Source organism: Oncorhynchus tshawytscha, linkage group LG06 (assembly GCF_018296145.1).
Source record: "Oncorhynchus tshawytscha isolate Ot180627B linkage group LG06, Otsh_v2.0, whole genome shotgun sequence".
In the NCBI taxonomy this organism is placed as follows: Eukaryota; Metazoa; Chordata; class Actinopteri; order Salmoniformes; family Salmonidae; genus Oncorhynchus; species Oncorhynchus tshawytscha.
Genome location: NC_056434.1, coordinates 38,885,683 through 38,905,816, shown reverse-complemented (window position 1 = coordinate 38,905,816; position 20,134 = coordinate 38,885,683). Strand labels below are relative to the sequence as shown.

Below are 20,134 nucleotides of genomic sequence, written 5' to 3'. Positions count from 1 at the left end.
CCATTACCACGAGCCCGTCGTCCCCAATTAACGTGCCACCAACCTGTGGTACATATCTGTCTGTGTTGGCAGAATCACTTCATAGCCCATAGAGCCAAGTAGGGATAGGCTGCCCGTAGTCACAGTTCCAAGACCAGTCAGAAACGTCCAGCTAACCCTACGTCAATGCCGGTGGATCTCAAAACTGAACTTAGATCCGCGTTAAGTAGTAATGATGTCCTTCGCCACCGTTTTCTTACAGTAAATAATTTCAATATCTTTCCAGCGAATTTCTTTGATAAAATATTGTATAACTAGCAAATTAGTTTTGAAGTTGAGGGTGCAGTATTTATGAAGTTTGGCAATGAGGATTAGCATAGTTCCGCTAGCCAGCTAGTTTAGCCAAGGAAAACTCGGGAAGGATATAGCTGGGCGCACTAGGCTAATTCAGGAGACTTGTTTTTGTGCCCTGACATCAGGAGCCGGAGGCGAAAAGTTTGATTAAAAGTTTCAGAGACTGAAACGAATACATCAGATAACACATATTTAAGGAGAGAGAATCGATATACAATCCCGAAATTGGCTGTAACTGTCACCAGCTAAACAAAGCTTAAAACGATGTTTGAATGACCCTGAATCCAGAAAATGAATGGTGACTGAAGTCGCTTATGGACACGTCGGTAGACTCCTCCTCCTCACCTCATTGAAAGAAAAAAAAAATGAGGGAGTGGGATATTTCGGTTCCTCTTTCGTCTCTGACACGCATATCCAATCTATGGCTGACGGCGAAACAGAAAACCATTCGGTAGCTATGGATAACCGTCCACGGGCATCATAACGTCAATTTTTTTATGTGTCCCGAAAACAGATATTCGGGATGATTTGACTCTGACTGGTAGGTAGATTTTTTTTGACACTGAGCTAGCTAGCTAGTTACTGGTAGCCAGGCTAATGCTAGCTAACTGGTTGTGTAGTCAGATAACTAACGTAACGTTAGCTAGCAAACCTTACAGTGTTTGAGCCGTGGGATTGTTCCCAGCAGCTGTCAGTCAGTCAGAGATGAGTGCAAACTCCAGTGGCAAAAGGATTGCTGAAGCAAGCTTGCTAATGCAGTAATGTAACAGCACCTGCTAGCTAACTAACTAGCTAGCTAGCTAGCTAACAGGCGTAAATGAAACAGACAGGCTAACTAGCTAGCTAAGTTGTTATGGTAACAGAGAAATGCCTACCCATAGAAATAGAACGGACTTGGACGCTCTAACCCTGACAAGTTGACTGGTAAACTCATAGGTACACTTGCAGTGACTGCCAGGTATTGCGATGCAATAATTTCAATGGTAATTTGGAATGTTCAATCAATTGATGCTGGATTGCCATGGTGATGTAGATTGTTCATTCAAATGATGCTAGCTGATGTAGCTCTTGCAATGGAATGTATTTTTTTTTCTAATGTCAGTTGAGTTGACTCACAGCACAGATTGAAGCGTATGTACACTTAGGGTACACTCAAATTGTTGCAAATCCACCCAACCTGTCATTGTAGATCCTAGCTAATATAGCTAGCTGTCTGTCAGGCATGACTGCATTAATCATAGTTTATGCCTGTGTATGAATGGTATCCTATTTGGAACTACCTAGCTCATTTAAAAATACAATGACATTGACTATCCAATGAAAGCTTTATTTGTCACATGTGCCGAGTACAACAGGACCTTACTGTGAAATGCTTACACGCCCTTAACCAACAATGCTTTTTAAGTTTTAAGCAAATATAGTTAGAAAACATTTACTAAATAAACTAAAGTAAAAATAAATAAAATAAAAGTTACACAATACAATAATGGGGATACCTGTACTGAGTCAATGTGCAGGGCTACTGGTAATTGTGTTAATTTGTAGATATAGGTAGGGGTAACGTGAGTATGCATAGATTCTCTCAGTAAAGCTAGCATCAAAAACATTTTTTTTTGTCACTGGGTATCACTAGATCTTGATAGCTAGCTAGCTATATTGATACTTATTTGCTTGAAAGATGAAGAATTATTGAGTTGCCATGTTATTGTTGCTTCACACCTCATCCCACACATGGGGAAATCACCATTAACTATTCCGGAGCTTTATTTGACTTCACTGATTGCTGCTGTTTTCATTTACAGGTTCGACAAACAAGGATACATTTCCACAAACTGATATTTCTTTACCACGTCGGTTTCCATCATCTGTATTGATGAAGGGGAATCAGCAGTCAGCGGCCCCATCTTTTTCTTACAAGCTCACGCATGAGAAATAATCAAATCTAGTCTTTGGAGTCTGATATCCTCATGTAGTGATTTATGCATTGCAAAATGTGGAGCTTGCAACAGTGACTTTTCCGAGCAAAGATTGCAAGCTCATTTATATTAAAGGCAGAATACTTTACTTAGCTAATATCACTGGAGCCTGTCATTTCCATGTTAGGAGAGGTTTAGTCATCATGCACAGATGGCCCAACACATCATTTTTGAATTGGGAACCATTTAGTTGTTTTGCAGCCAGTGTAAGTGTTGGGTCTTATCATCACAAATCCCCATGGCAAGGCTGTCACTGACAGCCTGTTAGTTGATAGGATTATGATCATACAGGATTTGCTGTTGGAAGGAGGAACACCTGTCTTTCTTTAGCTAGCAAGCGTCCTGAAATCCAGGCCACTGGGCTCAGCATGGTTATTTTGCTTCTTGGTATACATTCTTTATCAAGATCTGTCTGTGACTCTCCTCTCCTACACACTTTTGCATACAGCCTTTTACTGAGTACTAAACGCAGGATTACATAGTTGTTTTGGCCATGCTTCCTTAAACTGAGATTATTACCCTCCGGCTTCAGAAAAGGACCCTAGGACATAATTTAAACATGATGCAAACGTGACCAAGGAAATGTGTGTTCTTTTTTTGCCATTGTTGATATGCTTAGGCTTTGTCACTACGATGCTCTCTTTGACATTTGTCTCATTTGTCTCTCACTCTCATCCTGGAGTGCTTTGAGCCAAGCAAAAAAGACTATCTAAAGAGCTGGTGGTACCTGTAGCCAAGTCCTTCATTCACCCCTGTTTCTCCGCACCACTGAAGCCATGTGCTTACTGTTATGGCTATGCCCTGGCAGCCAACCAGAGCGAAAGGGGACTCTGCCAGTGCTAAAGAATTAGACACAGCCCAGGGAGTTGGACTGGACCAAAGGATTGCACACACACACACACAGACACCATGCTGCGGAGACAGTAGGCTCCCTGTTTGAGCCCTCGCTGTTTAGTGCTTGTTATTTTCCCCCTCCTCCCCAAATCTCAAAGGTTTGGATGGTTGGGAGCACAAGGGCCACTTTGAAGGAGCCCGGCTGTGGTTTGGCCAGAGCTGACAGACTGCTTGCCAGCTACTGCTGATTTAAGTACCCTATGTCCCTCACCACACCTACACCCTTACATCCACCTTCTCTGCCAACTGTTCCGCCCCTGACTGTTCTGGTTAATGGAGGTCTAAGGGAGTGCAGGCAATGTTGGGGAACTGTTGCTGACACTGGTCCTGCCGGTCACTTTCAGGCACTTTTTGCTCTCCAAGGACTGCACTCCACTCTGTCCTAACTAAGGACCATTCCCGCTTATCTTGGAAGTAAAGAACTACAAGTCAAGGTATTTATTTATTTTATTTTTATTTTTTGCCCCTCAAAAGGCTTTTCTACAGGCTAAAGGATGAAGTTGAAGAAGCAGGTGACTGTGTGTGGAGGAGCCATATTCTGTGTGGCTGTATTCTCCTTATACCTGATGTTGGACAGAGTCCAACATGACCCTGCAAGGCGACAGAACGGCGGCGGGAACTTCCCAAGGGTAAGACATCTATAGACATGGCACCACTAGTAAGCTTGTTAGTCTCAACCCTTGTCTGCAATCAAACACCACGTTGTTGTGATACATCTGTGTCCTGTTACAAGCCAGAGGCAGTACCTTTTTCAAGTTTAATGAACACTTTTCCCTTTGAATTTGAGTTACATCAAAGCTGTAATTATCAAACGTAGAATACTCTAGGGCCTAATTGGTGAGATGCACACATGTTTAAATAATTCATTTATCCATTTATTTTGTACTGTATTCTGAGAGGCATTGAGCTATTTTCATAAACACACCATGTGTAGAGATGCCCAGCCACCACAGCTGTGCTGATATTTGTGACCTGCAGACCCGCTCCAGCAACAGTGTAAATAATGAAACCTGGATTGAATTGTTTCTGACAGGATTTTTGTCATGTTGGCCTAAACTTGTTTTTTGGCATTTGCCTCAAATAGGACCCATAAATTGTTTGCTTTTATTTATTCATTTACGTATTTGCAACAGCTTGAGTGAACAAGGACCTGGATTTTCACAACAGTGTTTCCTTTGGGGAGGGGACAGTGAAGTACTGTATCCATCCAAATAGACTTGCTTGTCATGTTTAGCTCCTCCTGTGACGTTCATCCCCATTTCCCCCCCCGGGGCCTTTTTCCTCCTGCATTCTAGAGCCAGATCTCTGTTCTGCAGAACCGCATAGAACAGCTGGAGCAGCTACTGGAGGAGAACCACCAGATCATCAGCCACATCAAGGACTCTGTCCTGGAGCTGACCGACACCGGCGCTGTGTCCCCCAGCGGACAGCTGCCTTTCCGCAGTGCCAACGGCTCCTGGGTCCTGCCCTTCGACGGACGCCCCACTTTCCTCTCTGTCAAGCCCCAGGACTGCCAGTTTGCCCAGGGCCGCCGCGGACAGACCGACCTGCAGGTGAGCTGCTCTCCAGGGACTTTCTGGGTATTGTTCTGTTGGCCATCAGTAGGCCATATGCGTATGTAATTGTTAACACACTGTCTCTTGTCTACGTGGCACGTTTAAGGTGAGAGAGTACCGATTTCATGTGATTTGCCTCTTCTCTCCACCCTCACCACTTTGCCAACTTCGGTCTGTTGTCTTCCAGATGCTGGACGTGTACTCCCTGCTGAAGTTTGACAATGTGGACGGGGGTGTGTGGAAGCAGGGCTTTGAGATCACCTATGAGCCTGGGGAGTGGGACAGGGAGCCTCTGCAGGTGTTTGTGGTCCCTCACTCCCACAACGACCCAGGTGAGGCATGCCTCAAAAGCAAGTTTCTTCAGAGCACACCTTAGCAAAACATGAAATGGATAATGAAAATTAGGGTTTCTTATTGGATGAGGTCAGGTAGTAGATCTACCTTGCTGTTTCAAAACTGCAAAGTGTGATTGAGGCCTAGTGACAGGGAATACCTTTTATTTTTTGGGTCTTACCACAATTCAATACATTTTCCATGTTTTGCTATTACCTGCTGATGACAGGATTGACAAATGGAGTGACATAATTACATTAGAATGCCAACGTCCAGGCTATTTTTAGATTAGAATGTCTGTTACTTGGCACAAGATTTGATTTTAGCCAGAGATTGACAGTTCCATTAGATTTATTTACAGCCAGTCTGAGGCCCGCTAGCTAACGTGACAGTTATTGACTTGTTGACTGTGGTAGATCCTGCAGGTTGTCACTCAAGAACAGGAATGGCCATTCATTATGCTTCCATTTGAATTAGATTTGACTTTACTCATTACTAAGGTGTCACTGAGTAAATGTTCACAGCTAGTCTTGGGTCTGCGGAGAGCTATGAGAGACCACTGGGACTGTTGTCAGTGAATCACGCTAAAGCTGTTTTTTCTTTTGTTCTGGGATGTCCTCCAAAAGCCAGGCCAGAGCTTTTAAGGTTTAACAAGACTGCAGGTAAAGTGAAGTAGGTCTAATGGCAGGACTGGCGTAGAGTCATAACAAGACCTGCAGACAACGCAATGGTAAAAGGCCCCTTTCACTATGTAGAACTTCCATATGTGAGGCTGTTTAGAGGACTTAAGGCAGTAGTGGAAAAAACACAGTTTTTGGCACCGAACCAATGGGTTTAGTGTGTGTGTGAGTGAATCAGTCTGACAGGGGTCTGGTTCCATCTGCACTCTAAGGCAAAGTAGCTTGGTCAGTCCTGGGATAAGGAGGAGTGAAACTCTTGTTGAATATTTTTGTGATCATTACAATTTGGCTAATCACATTACAAGGTGTGTCTTCAAATTGCAAGTTTGTTGTGCAAATGAATGTAAAGTGTTCCTCAAGTGTGTGACGCTTAATATGCATGCTATTAAAGAAAGCAATTTAAAAATATTATTACATTATTTATTTTAATTTTTTAAAACCCACTTTATATTGTAATAATCAATGCATAATGTAATAATTATTTCATACGCAAAAACTTTAACTTTAAGTTATGCATTCAGAATTTACTACATTATTGGCAATTTATCACATTATCAGCATTTATTACATTTTAAATGCCAAAGTTGTTAAATTATTAGCAGTTATTACATTATCAGTTGCTACATGCATCTCATCCTTTGACAATGCATTCAAGGTGGCTCATTGTAAGTCACAGTTTCTGTTCTATTTAAATAATAAAACGGGTGCTATTTTTAATACCGCACAGCTGTTTTGTATGGTACTGTACTGCTGACCTGCTCTTACCCCTCATCTTGCCATGGCACAATCCAGAATACACTATAGGAAATGGTACAGTACAATACAGGGTCATATTTTGTAGACCCATAAATGCTTTGAAACAGGGAGGTAGCCAAAGCCTACCTCAGGAACTTTTCCAAAAAGGAACTCCCGTTTTCAGTTGAAGCGTTTTGCTTCAGTACTGCCAGTCCTACTGAACAGGACCCTGTTTCTCCTGATCTGTATTGTTGTGCTCATCACCTCTGTGCTGCTGTCTCCCATCCCGGCAGGCTGGATAAAGACATTTGATAAGTACTACACAGACCAGACGCAGCACATCTTCAACAACATGCTGGTGAAGTTGACTGAGGACCCACGCAGGAAGTTCATCTGGTCCGAGATCTCCTATTTCGCCAAGTGGTGGGAGAGCGCTGACATGCACAAGCAGGAAGCCATGCGCAAGTAAGCGTCTCACAGTCGCAGTACTAGCTCTCAGGCATCTTACTACTGCCCAAATGGATTCTTCCTAAAAGTATTTCAGCTGTCTTTTGAGGATTGCCCACATGGGGGAAGAGTCAATAGTGCCGGTCTTGGTAGATTTGATTTCAGTTGTTTTCTGTAATGAGGAACTCGTCCAGCTGTGAATGTCTACCTAACTAGCAAAACAGTATTTTCAGTATCACTTATCACAGGCTGTAAACAACCTGCCAGGCCACATTAGCAGGGTGATCTACAGTAATTAACTAATGTGCTCCACATCTGCCTTGTCATAGACTAGATACTCCTGACATAGCCTGCTTTCTGGTTAATGCAGTGGCTCGGAGTAAGAGTTTGCTTTTTCTCACTTCCCTACTGTGTGGATGTCTCAGGCTAATCCTAGGAGGTCAGCTGGAGATGGTGACTGGAGGCTGGGTGATGAGTGATGAGGCCAACGTTCACTACTTCGCCATGATCGACCAGCTCATAGAAGGCCATCAGTGGCTGGAGAAGAACGTGGGTAAGTGACACGTCTGCCCTCTCCGAGACACTTTTTCTTATTCATGCAAGGAGCTTTGTACCCTAAGGTTTGGAGCGGAAGCATCTGAAAGTTAAACTGATTCAAACTGAGCGGATAACTGCAACAACACCTTTTGTGCATATTGTGTGAAATCCTGTATGACTTCGGACATAGTTCTGTCTTCTGTTCCTGTATGAGTTCCTTTTAAGATGACATATCAACTGTGCACCATGCTCTGTTGTATTTCCCATGATGTTAACCCTCCTGTGCTGTGCCCTACCGTAGGTGTGACCCCCCGGTCAGGCTGGGCTGTGGACCCCTTTGGCCACAGTGCCACCATGCCCTACCTGCTGAAGAGGGCCAACCTGACCAGCATGCTCATCCAGAGGGTCCATTACTCCATAAAGAAGCACTTTGCCTCTAGCCGCAGCCTGGAGTTCATGTGGAGGCAGGCCTGGGGTCAGTGGCTGGCTGGTCTGCTCCCAGGAAAACCATCTCATCTATTTACACCATAATGTGCTTTTCTCTCTGGAATGCGCTGCAACTCTGGACTGTCTTTCAAAGTCAAATTGAGTTTGTGGGAAATGTGGCAATGGCCAATTTTATAGTTTGAACAAAGAACAGTAACTGTGTTCCTTGCTTGTATTTACATTGAACTTTTTATATTCACAAACTACAAATAAGTCAACTATTTTCTTCCTTTTTTTTGTATTGCCAGACCAAAAGTCGGGCACGGACATCTTCTGCCACATGATGCCCTTCTACAGTTATGACGTGCCACACACCTGCGGGCCGGACCCCAAGATCTGCTGCCAGTTTGACTTTAAGAGGCTGCCAGGAGGCCGGGTCAACTGTCCTTGGAAGGTTCCTCCGCGGGCCGTGGTGGAGGCCAACGTGGCAGAGAGGTGAGCCAAGCAGAGAGAGCCTCCCGGGGCCTTGTACACCACACTGCTGGGGCGGGGGGTGGGGGGTGGGTCAAGGAGCATTTTCAGGGACTGTGTGGGGGATTGGGGGTGAGGAGATGTCAGAGCTCTGCAGTAGAACAGGGGGGTGTGGGTGCAGAAATACAGGAAAGATGCAACTGGCTTTGGAGACCGTCACTGCAACTTGCTTGTCAATCACTAGTTTTGTGTAGAAAAAAAAACGCTTCATAGAACTCTACAAAGCACATATTCCAGAGAGAGGCTAATAGAAAATAGTTCTCTAACTGAAATCTATTCATTGCCTTTTTCCATTAAAGGTCTTTTTTTATGTTTTATAATCCATTTTCTAAGGTCATGTACAGTCATCTATTGTCCTGTAACACTGGGATGCACTCACACATCTAAGAGATGTGATTGAATATGTAATGCATTTCAAAAGAAGACATTTCTGCACACTGCTTGCAAGCTTTCTTCTTTGCATTAAATGTATGCTTTGACGAAGGTCACTAAACAGAAACGTTGCTATTGCCAATAATGTCAATATTCTAAAGCAGATATTCCCAAACTGTCGTGGGTACGCCAAATAAAAATGTGATTCACATTTAAAATAATAAATTTATTATTATTATTATTATTATTATTATTATTTTTCTCACATTTTCAAACAGTCCATTTATATTTTCCAGCGGGGCTATACATTTCGGTGCGGTTTCTCTCGCCTGAGTAGCCTCGTGTTACTGCCGCAAATACAATTAAACCATCTAGTGAAATAGCAACACAATGTCAAATACAGGTAGCCTCGTCAAATAATTAACATCCAATCACATTAACCGTTACTCTCTTGCGGGAATTCCACTTAACGGTCCGTATGTAACCAAACGTAGCTGCTACTCATTTTGTTGTAAGGCCTGCGTCCATAGAGACACATACCAGCTCTACTGGTAGTACTCCTACTACCAGCAGTACTACACCTGCACCTATATATGACACAAGTTGTTCTGCTTCCACAAGCACATCCAATGCTAGCATCAGTAATTCTACATTTATTGTTAGCCCAGCTAGCATGGACACTGACAGTTGTGATCTGATGCAGCCGACGAGCTACCGTCGTCCCCTAACCCGGGAAAGCAGACAGGGATGACAGGGATGACAGGGATGTTGGACCATCGAAGAGGTGCAAATATGATGAGAACTACATTGAGTTGGGTTTCACTTATATTGGGAGTAGTGCCTTTCCTCAGCCACTGTGTGTTATATGTGCAAAAGTACTATCTCACAACTCAATGAAACCTTCACGGTTGCGTAGACATTTAGAAACAAAACATACCAATTTGAAAAATAAACCACAGAGTTTTTTGAGCGACAATTAAGACTACTTTTGAGTAGTAAGACATGTATAAAAGCAGCAGATACCATTAATAAGAAGGGACTAGAAGTGTCTTATATGGTGAGCTACAGAGTGGCTAGGACAGGCAAGCCCCATACTATTGTGGAGGACTTCATTCTCCCTGCTGCTGCGGATATGGCTGGGACAATGCTGGGGGAAAAGGCCATAAAAACTATCCAGACAATGTCTTCCTCAAACAACACTTTCACAGCACATCAGTGATATGGCAGGGGATGTTCTGAAACAATTACTGCTTCGCACACAAGCCAGTGAACTCTATGCGTTACAGTTGGATGAGCCAACAGACGTGACGGGCCTGGCACAGCTCCTGGTATATGTCTGTTATGTTTATGGGGGGTCAATTAAGGAAGACATCCTCTTCTGGAAACCAGGACAACAGGAGAGGATATTTTTAAAGTACTGGACAGCTTTGTGACATCAAATGGAATTTGGTGGTCAAGATGTGTTGGTATCTGGACTGATGGCGCAAAAGCCATGACAGGGAGACATAGGGAAGTGGTAACGCGCGTGCAAGCAGTTGCTCTCGACGCCACTTGGGTACACTGCAGCATCCACGAGAGGCTCTTGCTGCCAAGGGAATGCCTGACAGCTTGAAAGACGTTTTACAATGAAAAGGGTTAACTTTGTTAAAGCAAGGCCCCTGAACTCTTGTGTATTTTCTGCATTATGCAGCGACCATGTAATGCTTTTACAACATACAGAAGAGTGCTGGTTATCAAAGGGCAAAGTATTGACACGTTTTTTTTAAAATTGAGAGACGAGCTTAGTGTGTTATTTACTGACCGTAAATTTCACTTGTCTGACCGCTTGCATGATGACGAGTTTCTCACATGACTAGCCTATCTGGGTGATGTTTTTTCTCAAATTAATAATTTGAATCTAGGATTACAGGGACTCAATGCAACTATATTCAATGTGCGGGACAAAATTGAGGCTATGATTAAGAAGTTGGAGCTCTACACTACTCTGTCTGCATTAACAAGGACAACACACAGGTCTTTCCATCATTGTATGATTTTTTTTTGTGTGTGCAAATGAACTCAAGTTTACGGACAATGTCAAATGTGATATAGCGAAGCACCTGAGTGAGCTGGGTGCGCAATTCCCCAAGTACTTTCCTGAAATGGATGACACAAACAACTGGATTCGTTATCCCTTTCATGCACTGCCTCCAGTCCACTTACGGATATCTGAACAAGAGAGCCTCATCGAAATTGCAACAAGCGGTTTTGTGAAAATTGAATTTAATCAGAAACCACTGCCAGATTTCTGGATAGGGCTGCGCTCAGAGTTTCTTGCCTTGGCAAATCGCACTGTTAAGACACTGATGCCCTTTGCAACCACGTACCTATGTGAGAGTGGCTTCTCGGCCATCACTAGCGTGAGAACTAAATACAGGCACAGACTTGTGTGTGTGTAGAAAATAATTTAAGACTGAGACTCTCTCCAATACAACCCAACATTGCAGAGTTATGTGCATCCTTTCAAGCACGTCCTTCTCATTAATCTGTGGTGAGTTATTCACAATTTTTGATGAACAAATAAGATTTTATATGTAAGATGGCTAAATAAAGAGCAAAATGATTGATTAGTATTATATAATTATTTGTGCCCTGGTCCTATAAGAGTCCTTTGTCACTTCCCACGAGCCGGGTTGAGACAAACACACTCATTCTTATGTTTAATAAATGTATTGTATAGTGTGTGTTTGTGGCAGATTTACAATGATGGCAAAATACAACATTTGAGAGTGAGCTGACCCTGGTGCTAAAGGGGGTACGCAGCTGGAAGTTGAATGTTTTAATAAGGGGTACGGGACTGTAAAAAGTTTGGGAACCACTGTTCTAAAGCAAGCACTGTTCAGGAATTTATTGTTTTGAATCCTGTAATACTGGTACCCACAAGATACAATTGTGATGTTAATCTGTGTGTAACCTCTCTCTCCACCCTAGGGCCCACCTGCTCTTGGACCAGTACCGAAAGAAGTCGAAGCTTTTCCGCAGTAAGGTGGTTCTGGTTCCACTGGGAGATGACTTTCGTTACGACAAGGCCCTGGAGTGGGACCAGCAGTATCTCAACTACCAGAGACTCTTTGACTACATGAACTCTCACCCCGAGATGCACGTGCAGGTCAGAGACCAAGCCCACAATTCTCTGGCTCTTCTGGTCTGTTAGTTATTGAACATTAGTTTTTGATTGAATCTAAAAATGTCCTCTCTAAACATCAATCTCACCTGTGTTCCTGTATGTCTCCAGGCCCAGTTTGGGACCCTGACCGAATACTTCACTGCGGTTTACAAGGCCAACAATGTGCCCCAGGGTGCCAGACCCCCAGACTACCCGGTGCTGAGCGGGGACTTCTTTGCGTACGCAGACCGCGAGGACCACTACTGGAGCGGCTACTACACCTCCCGGCCCTTTTACAAGAGCATGGACCGCGTGCTGGAGTCCCATCTCCGGTAAGGCCAGGTGGAATCAGACAGACATGGCTTCAATACACCTGTGAAACAGCAGGTTGGCATCTGAGCCTTACTCTCAGTTGTTAATTCAACAATGTTAGCCATGTGTGTTTTTTTCAAAAGCTAAATAATTGGAAGATGGAAACCTGTCATGCACACTGTCAAAGGTTCAACTTGTCTTTGTTAAACTATTCCTGTGTGGTGTTCCCAAGGGGGGCAGAGATCCTGTTCAGTCTTGCCGTGGCTCATGCTCGCCACACAGGCATGGAGGGCCGCTACCCCACTTCAGACTACACCCTGCTGACGGACGCAAGGCGTACCGTCGCCCTCTTCCAGCATCACGATGCCATCACAGGCACCGCCAAGGAGAACGTGGTCATTGACTACGGCAACAGGTCAGTGGCTAAGAGAGACGCAGAATAGAGATGTGCCTGGTTTGGGGACACTGGTTTGATAAAAGATACACATGTCTCAAACTTCAAGAATATTAGGATAATGTGTCCTTGGTCCTTTGTCTCTCCTGTAGGTTACTGCACTCCCTGCAGGGCCTGAAGAGAGTGATCATTAACGCAGCCCACTTCCTAGTGATGAAGAACAAGGATGTGTATCGCTTCTACCAGACAGAACCCTTCCTAGAGACGGTGAGGGAGAAGGACTGGGAGCGTCAACCTGTTCATGACATGGAGCTCTCTAACAATGCATTAGTGTTACAATAGCTTATATAAGTCCATCTTCTCTTTTCTGTCACTTTCCAATGGGATTCTGTGGTTGACAGGAGTTGTGATCTACTACTCAGTGCTTCTCTAGTGTAAGCAATCAGTGCAACTGACAATCGCATACTCATATCCTTATCCTATAGGATGACAGACGTGCCACCCAAGACTCCCTGCCCCAGCGCACTCTTATTGAACTGGACCAGTCAGGACCCAGGTAATCCCCCCCTCCACCACTCTGCCCCACTACAGTCTCTCATGGGTCCGGTGTTTGTGACTGATATCCCCCTGTCTCTCCATCAGGTACCTGGTGCTATTCAACCCGGTGGAGCAGGATAGGCTGTGTGTGGTTACAGTGTTGGTGAACTCTGCTAGGGTCAGGGTGCTCACAGAGGACGGACAGACCCTCCCTGTGCAGCTCAGTGCCCAGTGGAGCTCTGCTAGCCAGATGAGCGCAGAGGTCTTCCAGGTGTGTGTGGTTGCTGGTTTAATTTGTGGTGCTCTCAGTGGCTACTTAATGGGCATTGCTTGGTACTTCATTTGACAGATGCATTGATTATATTAGGTGTAGCATGAGTGTCCCGGTCTGTCTGCCGTGTGTGTGTTTAACTGTGTTCTGTTCTGTCTACAGGCCTCCTTCATGGTGCGTCTGCCTGCCCTGGGCCTGGCTGTGTTCCACCTGTATGACTCTGCCGACACCCCCATGACGCTGCGCTCTGAGACCCTGCTGAGGCTGTCTGGTCGGGGGCAGACTGCCCACGCCGTGGATCCCCTCCCCCTCCGCTCCCAGACGGCAGACCCACAACCCTTCTACACCTCCACCCAGTCCCTCACACTGGGCTTCTCAGGAACCACAGGCCTGCTGGAGGTGCGTGGAGGGGTAAAAGGCTGGCTGCAGCCAAGATAGTAGCCTATGTAATGTAGTACTTTTGGCCAAAGGCCTGGATTGTCATTTGTGGATGCAGCCTTTGACTGTGCTTTGTCTCTAACAGATTAGGAATTCAGCCTAAAAGTTGACTAAAATGATCAAATTCGTCCAAGGCCCTTTTCTCATTTGATGAATTCCAAATAGGCAGCACAGACTCAGTTGGTTGAGGTATAACGTATAATATGGTCTCTCGTTCTGTCTCTCGAGCAGAGTATCCGTCGCAAAGATGACCCTCAGGAGTTGAAGGTTCAGATCCAGTTTGTGACATATGGTACTCGGTCCTCCAAGGATAAGAGCGGGGCTTACCTCTTCCTGCCTGACGGAAAGGCTAAGGTGAGCAAGCTTTAAAACCCTCCTACCGCTACTAGAAATAAAGTACGTTACATGTAGACCATTTTTGGATCAATAACCTGCCTCAATCCTAACCTTAACCATTAGAGAAACACACTGTCTCTCCATCTTTCAGCCCTACAGTCAGAAGGAGCCTCCGGTGGTGCGTGTGGTGGAGGGACCTCTTTTCTCTGAGGTAGTGGCTTTCTACCAGCACTTCCAACAGACCATCCGCATACACAATGTGCCAGGTGTGGATGGTCTGTCTCTGGATGTCACCACCATGGTGGACATCAGAGAACAGTCTAACAAGGAGCTGGCCATGCGGCTGGTCACTGACATCCAGAATGATGACACCTTCTACACAGACCTCAACGGATTCCAGGTCAGACCACAACACACACTTTACACTATAGAATGTCTGATCTTTGGCTTCAACATGTACCTCGATACTGTAATGTTTCCACAGATGCAGCCCCGACGCCGCTTCCTGAAGCTCCCCCTGCAGGCCAACTTCTACCCAATCGCCAGCCAGGCCTACATTCAGGACAGCCAGCACCGCCTCACCCTGCACTCTGCCCAGGCCCTGGGTGCCACCAGCCTAGAGAGCGGTAGGGAAGGACTGCAGTTGCTACATCAATTTTGGGATTTATGAAGTAATGATATGTACCCATTGACTCTTTAAGAATATCACTTATAAATGCCTCATGTGCTTAGTTGAACTGTCAAACCCAAAATATAAGCTTGTCTTAAGCCAATGTTTGTAAACTAAGTAAATGTAACAAACACTATATAGCCTCAAAACATGATTAAAACTATAATTTTGATATCATGGTTTGGCCAGTCCTTGCATCTTTAGCTCTGTCTATGAATTTGGTTATATTACTCCAGCCCAGCTTTTTACCACAACAGAGGCAGGGAAAATGCAATTGACCATCCATAGGCAACCCAATTTGAAGAAGACAATGCTATGATCTTTGTCTGAACGCTCCCAACCCATAGGAATCCCCACCCAGTTAGAATGGTGGAAGTCCTCAATGGGAATGTCAATCATAAATCGCATTCTATCCAGGATCTATGATAGAGCTCTATGTGCATGTCTCTGCTTTTCCCTACTTCAGGCCAGTTGGAGGTGATTCTGGACCGGCGGCTGATGCAAGATGATAACCGCGGCCTGGGCCAGGGACTGAAGGACAACAAGAAGACGGCCAACCGCTTCCGCCTCCTACTGGAGAGTAGGTCCACTGGCAACAAGGTCAGTCAGTCTAGAGTCCTCAGATGGAAGTTACTGGAACTTCCTGCATCTTGTTTATAGGTGTCATATCTAAGCAAATGAAGCCAATATAGTCTGAGTGGAAACAGTGGGTGTAAGCCAGGAATTCTGTTTATCAGCAGTTGTTGAAAATGTCTCATCTCTCATGCTGCGATTGTTAACCACTGTCCCTCCATACTTTTGTCACCCCCTTTCATTTATTTTTGTTATCTTTGTCTGTCTGCTCTTCCATTGCACTCCAGCATGCTGGCTTCTTTGCCAAACTCTCCTCCATGTTTCACTCGCTCATCACAATCACTCTGAGAGGCGGTGCTCAAGAGGTAACGTTGCCACGGCAACAGCGAGGTTGCTTGCTACCCAGCCGTAGCTGGCTGGTAGTCTGTCTGTGTAATCTGTGCTATAGCTGTAGTTCTTAACTTTAGTTTAACCTGTGTTTTAGCTGCCCTCTACCCTGTAGCTCAAAGGTCTGCCATAGCAGCATCCTGGAATTGGATATGCGCTTAAAATTAAAATAATTGTTTTCAGCTGTTCAGCTCTGCAGCTTCCCTGCTGTGTTGAGTGCTGAAGCTAAGCACGGTGGGATGGGGTTAGTTGTCAGATATGACCCGTGTTGTCTGTTGTGATGTTTCTCTGCCTCTCAGGTGGTGGACAGTGGACCAACCAGCTTCCCCTCCCTGCTCAGTCACTTGACCTCGGCCATCCTCAACCACGAGGTGATTGCGCTGCCTGTGCTGCCCAAGAAGCGTGGCATCCCTCCCCTGCACACCTTCGCCCCCTTCACAGGGGCTCTGCCCTGCGACTTCCACGTGATCAACCTGCGCAGCATCCAGCACCAGGTAACTAGAAGTGATGTCATTCTCTTGTTTGTGGAGCGTCAATATACTGGAAGATATAATACATGTAGGGTTCTGTGTGTTTACCATTGATGCTGATATGTTTCTGCTTTGCTGTTTGTGTGACGTGTAGCAGGACACCCACTCCCCGTCTCCCTACACGGCCCTCATCCTGCATAGGAAGGGTCTGGACTGTGGTCTGGAGACCCCCAACCCCGGCTTCAACTGTACCACTACCGAGGGACAGGTCAGTGGTCCTCAACCACACACACGGCTCACCACAGACACAACTGGATAGTACTGTAGGTTACACACATGGCTTACCACAGACACAACTGGATAGTACTGTAGGTTACACACATGGCTCACCACAGACACAACTGGATAGTACTGTAGGTTACACACATGGCTTACCACAGACACAACTGGATAGTACTGTAGGTTACACGCATGGCTCACCACAGACACAACTGGATAGTACTGTAGGTTACACATATGGCTTACCACAGACACAACTGTATAGTACTGTAGGTTGCACACTCATGCAATTGGATTCATTATGGTAGTCTGGAAAGATTATTCTGTCAAACACACTCTCTACCCCTCTTTCACAAACTGTATTTGTCTGTCTCTCTCTACATCTCTCTCCTTGTGGCTATCCCTCCAGCTGGGTTTGTCGTCTCTGTTCCGTAACTTGGACCTCCAGCTGCTCCAGCCCGTGTCGCTGTCCCTGATGTACTCCAGCCCCCCTATGGCCAACGACTCCTCCGTCAGCCTGGAGCCCATGGAGATCTCAGCCTTCAGGCTCAAACTGCGCTAGCCAAGCCCAGATACACACCTCTACACCAGTCCAGGCCCAGACCAGACTCACACAGACCAGTTTTGGTCCCACCTGGTCCTGCTCTGTTCAGTTTAATTCTATAGGAAAACTGCATCCCAGTGCACAGAGGGGTGGCCACGCTGGTGCTTCCTGGTCCAACCTGTGTATACACTACGTACCACACACACACACACACACCACACGCACTACACACTCTGAACTGTACATTCAGCCCGTAAGAGCAGGTAGCCTTCATGACTAGACTCTATCTGCAGGGGGCAGAAGATGGCTGTCACAGACAGACAATCTCAGAACCAGAAACCTTTTGTGCTTGTGATAATACAGGTGCTGTCTTTATCACAGAACAGATACTGGCGGTCTTCTGCCTTTGCATTGCAGTAGTGATGTCAAGTAACACAAACATACTTTGTTTTCAGATTTTAAGATCACTTCATTTGATTATTTTTTTGTATCCCATCCTGGACTAACTACTGAATGTAAATATCACAAGGATAAGGACCTGGGAATAACGTGGCGACGAGTGCAATTTCTAAAGCTTTATTTGGTGTGGACAGTTTAAAAAAAATCTATATATAATCCTGATGGAGCCTACCTGCGGCGGACTAGAGAACTGTTCATTCCATTAGGTGCTCATCACTGCTCATTGTTTTCTATTGACTGCATTAACCGACTGACTGCAGCTGTGTACTCGCAGTGTGAATGTGTGCTCGCTCTCGCTCTCTCTCTCTCAGAAGCTATGGCTCTGTAAGATACTGTATGTCAGGTAGTCAGTCACTCTGTAGTCACTACCAGACTGGTGACTAGATCACACACACTACGGACATCCCAATCCTCACACTGCTTTTTTGTCAGTCGTCATTATCATTATCCAATGAACTGGACGGCTTGCTATCCTTTCAACCCCCCCCCCCTGCTTGTAGATGGTCTGTGGACAAGGCTGGCAGTGGAGGACCTGGAATGGAATTTAAATGATGTTTGTATTTAAATTCTCCTAAAGCTGTTCTTGTTGTGTACTCTCCTGTATGCAGTGGAAGATACAACTATGATGACTATACCTCGTATTTAACATATGACACATGGTTATGTATAGTATGTTGCTGTGGAAAACTTCTGTGAAGATGCAGTATGTCGGAGGAGTAGTGAGTGTGTAGTGAGACCCAGAGTGCAGTATCGGGGAAAAGGTTTTGGTTCATACTACTGGACTGCTAATCGTCATATTAGTGAGTCTGTGTAGTGATGATGGAGCATCGGCGTACTTCCTTATCTCCTTGTTTCAAAGCCAGACAGGGAGGACTGTGGTTCAACCTTCACTACCTAATTATGTGGGGACATTAACAGGGGTCCTCCAGGGCTGACTAAGACAACCCGTGTACTTTTGCATATGTGGTATTTTTATTTATCAGCTTTCATCATAAAACATCTCTATAGCCTTGACCCTGGTTGGGTGAAGGTACTCTATGATCCATATGTCTTTGGTGGTGAAGGTAAATCATCAGTAATGGCAGATGCACTATGTTGATATCGGGCCACTCTCTGCCATATCTCACTATGTTTCTCCTCTACCTTCTTCCCTGCCTCTTCTACCATCCTAGCATCAGTGGAGGCTGGTGGGAGGATCTATTTGGTATGGCTGAAATGTGATGAATGGAACGGAGTCAAACATGTCATTTCCATATGTTTGATACGTCCCTTTTTTAAATTCCATTCCAGCCATAACAATGTCCTGCTATTGCTCCTCCCACCAGCCTCCACTGCCTAGTGTCCAATGCTACTTTTCCTCTGGGCTTTTTATATTTCTCCACCTTGCTGTCCTCTGTTACACCTCCCTCACATCCCTGATGTTTTACACTCCTTCCTCAGAACACACTTCCCTACGGTCCAACATTTCACTCCACAATGCTCAGGCACTAGCCTGGTCCTATACAGTATGTGCTGTAGCCAATTCCTCTATTGATATGACAACAAAAGAACAGAGTGGTGGTTGAAGTACCAACACACTGGACCACCAGATTACCAATGTACCTGCATCACTTTTCAGGTTGCATTGTCCCTCTGATTATATGTTCTACCATGACATGACACTACCACTGTACCTAGTACAGCACTCACCCCTGTTGTCCCTTTCTCCTCCTCTATTTCCTACTGTCTGTGTCTGAGTCACTCTGTAGACTTGTCTTTTGTATGTGATTTGTTGTAGCACTTTTTTTTTGTTTAAGATGGAATTTATGAAGGAATAATTTTATGTTTTCCTCTGTTTTTGTTTCTTCCTGGATGTGTGTTTCAAAAAAGATGCATAGAAATCAATTGCAGGAAAGGTGGAGACACAATAAAGATCAAATATGATACTTGGTATGCGTTTTGCCACTGCTTATTTTCCTCTTATAACTAACTCTTTATGTTAACACCTTTTATTAAAGGCCCAATGCGGCTGTTTTTATATCAATATCAAATCATTTATGGGTAACAATTTAAGTACCATACTGTAATAGGTTTCCATTTAAAATGGCCAAAAATAGGTTTTTACCTATCATTTTACTAGGACTGTATCGGAGTGGTCTGAGCGGGGAGAGGGAAAACTGAAAATTGCTTTTATAGAGCGGTGAGGAGAAAGAAGTCTACGGAAGCGACTTCACCATTCATTTGCTGTGTTCAGGGTTCACTCAAACATTGTTTTAAGCTTTGTTTTACTGTTGAGGTTACAGCTGATTCTGGGTTTGACCCGGAAGTCCTTAAATATGTCTGATTTTATTAATTTCGGTCTCAATTGTTTCATCAAACTTTTCGCCGCAGTCTCCTGATATCAGGGCTAGGCCTGAGCTTGTGGCTTTTGAGGAGCGATGGGTAACGATGCTTCGTGGGTGTCAGTTGTTGATGTGTGCAGAGGGTCCCTGGTTCGCGCCCGGGTATTGGCGAGGGGAC

The 20,134-nt window shown here is 45.0% G+C and overlaps 1 protein-coding gene across 3 annotated transcripts; it reads left to right on the top strand.

The window, feature by feature from the left end:
* The first annotated feature begins 128 nt into the window (after positions 1-128).
* Positions 129-19,565, top strand: LOC112252518 (alpha-mannosidase 2x). Of its 3 annotated transcripts, XM_042323239.1 has the most exons (24): positions 129-874; positions 2,136-2,515; positions 3,678-3,832; positions 4,499-4,756; positions 4,947-5,091; positions 6,801-6,972; positions 7,380-7,507; positions 7,793-7,966; positions 8,226-8,412; positions 11,791-11,968; positions 12,095-12,297; positions 12,510-12,692; positions 12,824-12,938; positions 13,157-13,227; positions 13,314-13,479; positions 13,642-13,878; positions 14,149-14,271; positions 14,405-14,653; positions 14,738-14,879; positions 15,390-15,523; positions 15,784-15,861; positions 16,183-16,377; positions 16,508-16,621; positions 17,042-19,565. In XM_042323239.1, the coding sequence occupies exons 3-24, from the start codon at positions 3,698-3,700 to the stop codon at positions 17,192-17,194; spliced, it is 3,540 nt and encodes a 1,179-aa protein (XP_042179173.1). In that variant the 5' UTR covers positions 129-874; positions 2,136-2,515; positions 3,678-3,697; the 3' UTR covers positions 17,195-19,565. The 3 variants fall into 3 exon arrangements, with proteins under 3 accessions (XP_042179173.1, XP_024279569.1, XP_024279570.1); XM_024423801.2 differs by lacking the exon at positions 2,136-2,515; XM_024423802.2 differs by lacking the exons at positions 2,136-2,515; positions 15,784-15,861 and having other exon boundaries at positions 133-874.
* The last annotated feature ends 569 nt before the right edge of the window (positions 19,566-20,134 follow it).

Coding starts and splice junctions, on each gene's coding strand:
- LOC112252518 (XM_024423801.2), top strand. CDS start 3,698: ATGAAGTTGAAGAAGCAGGTGACTGTGTGTGGAGGAGCCATATTCTGT. Junction 3,833..4,498: donor GCGGCGGGAACTTCCCAAGG/GTAAGACATCTA, acceptor CCTGCATTCTAG/AGCCAGATCTCTGTTCTGCA. Junction 13,480..13,641: donor TGAGCGCAGAGGTCTTCCAG/GTGTGTGTGGTT, acceptor TTCTGTCTACAG/GCCTCCTTCATGGTGCGTCT.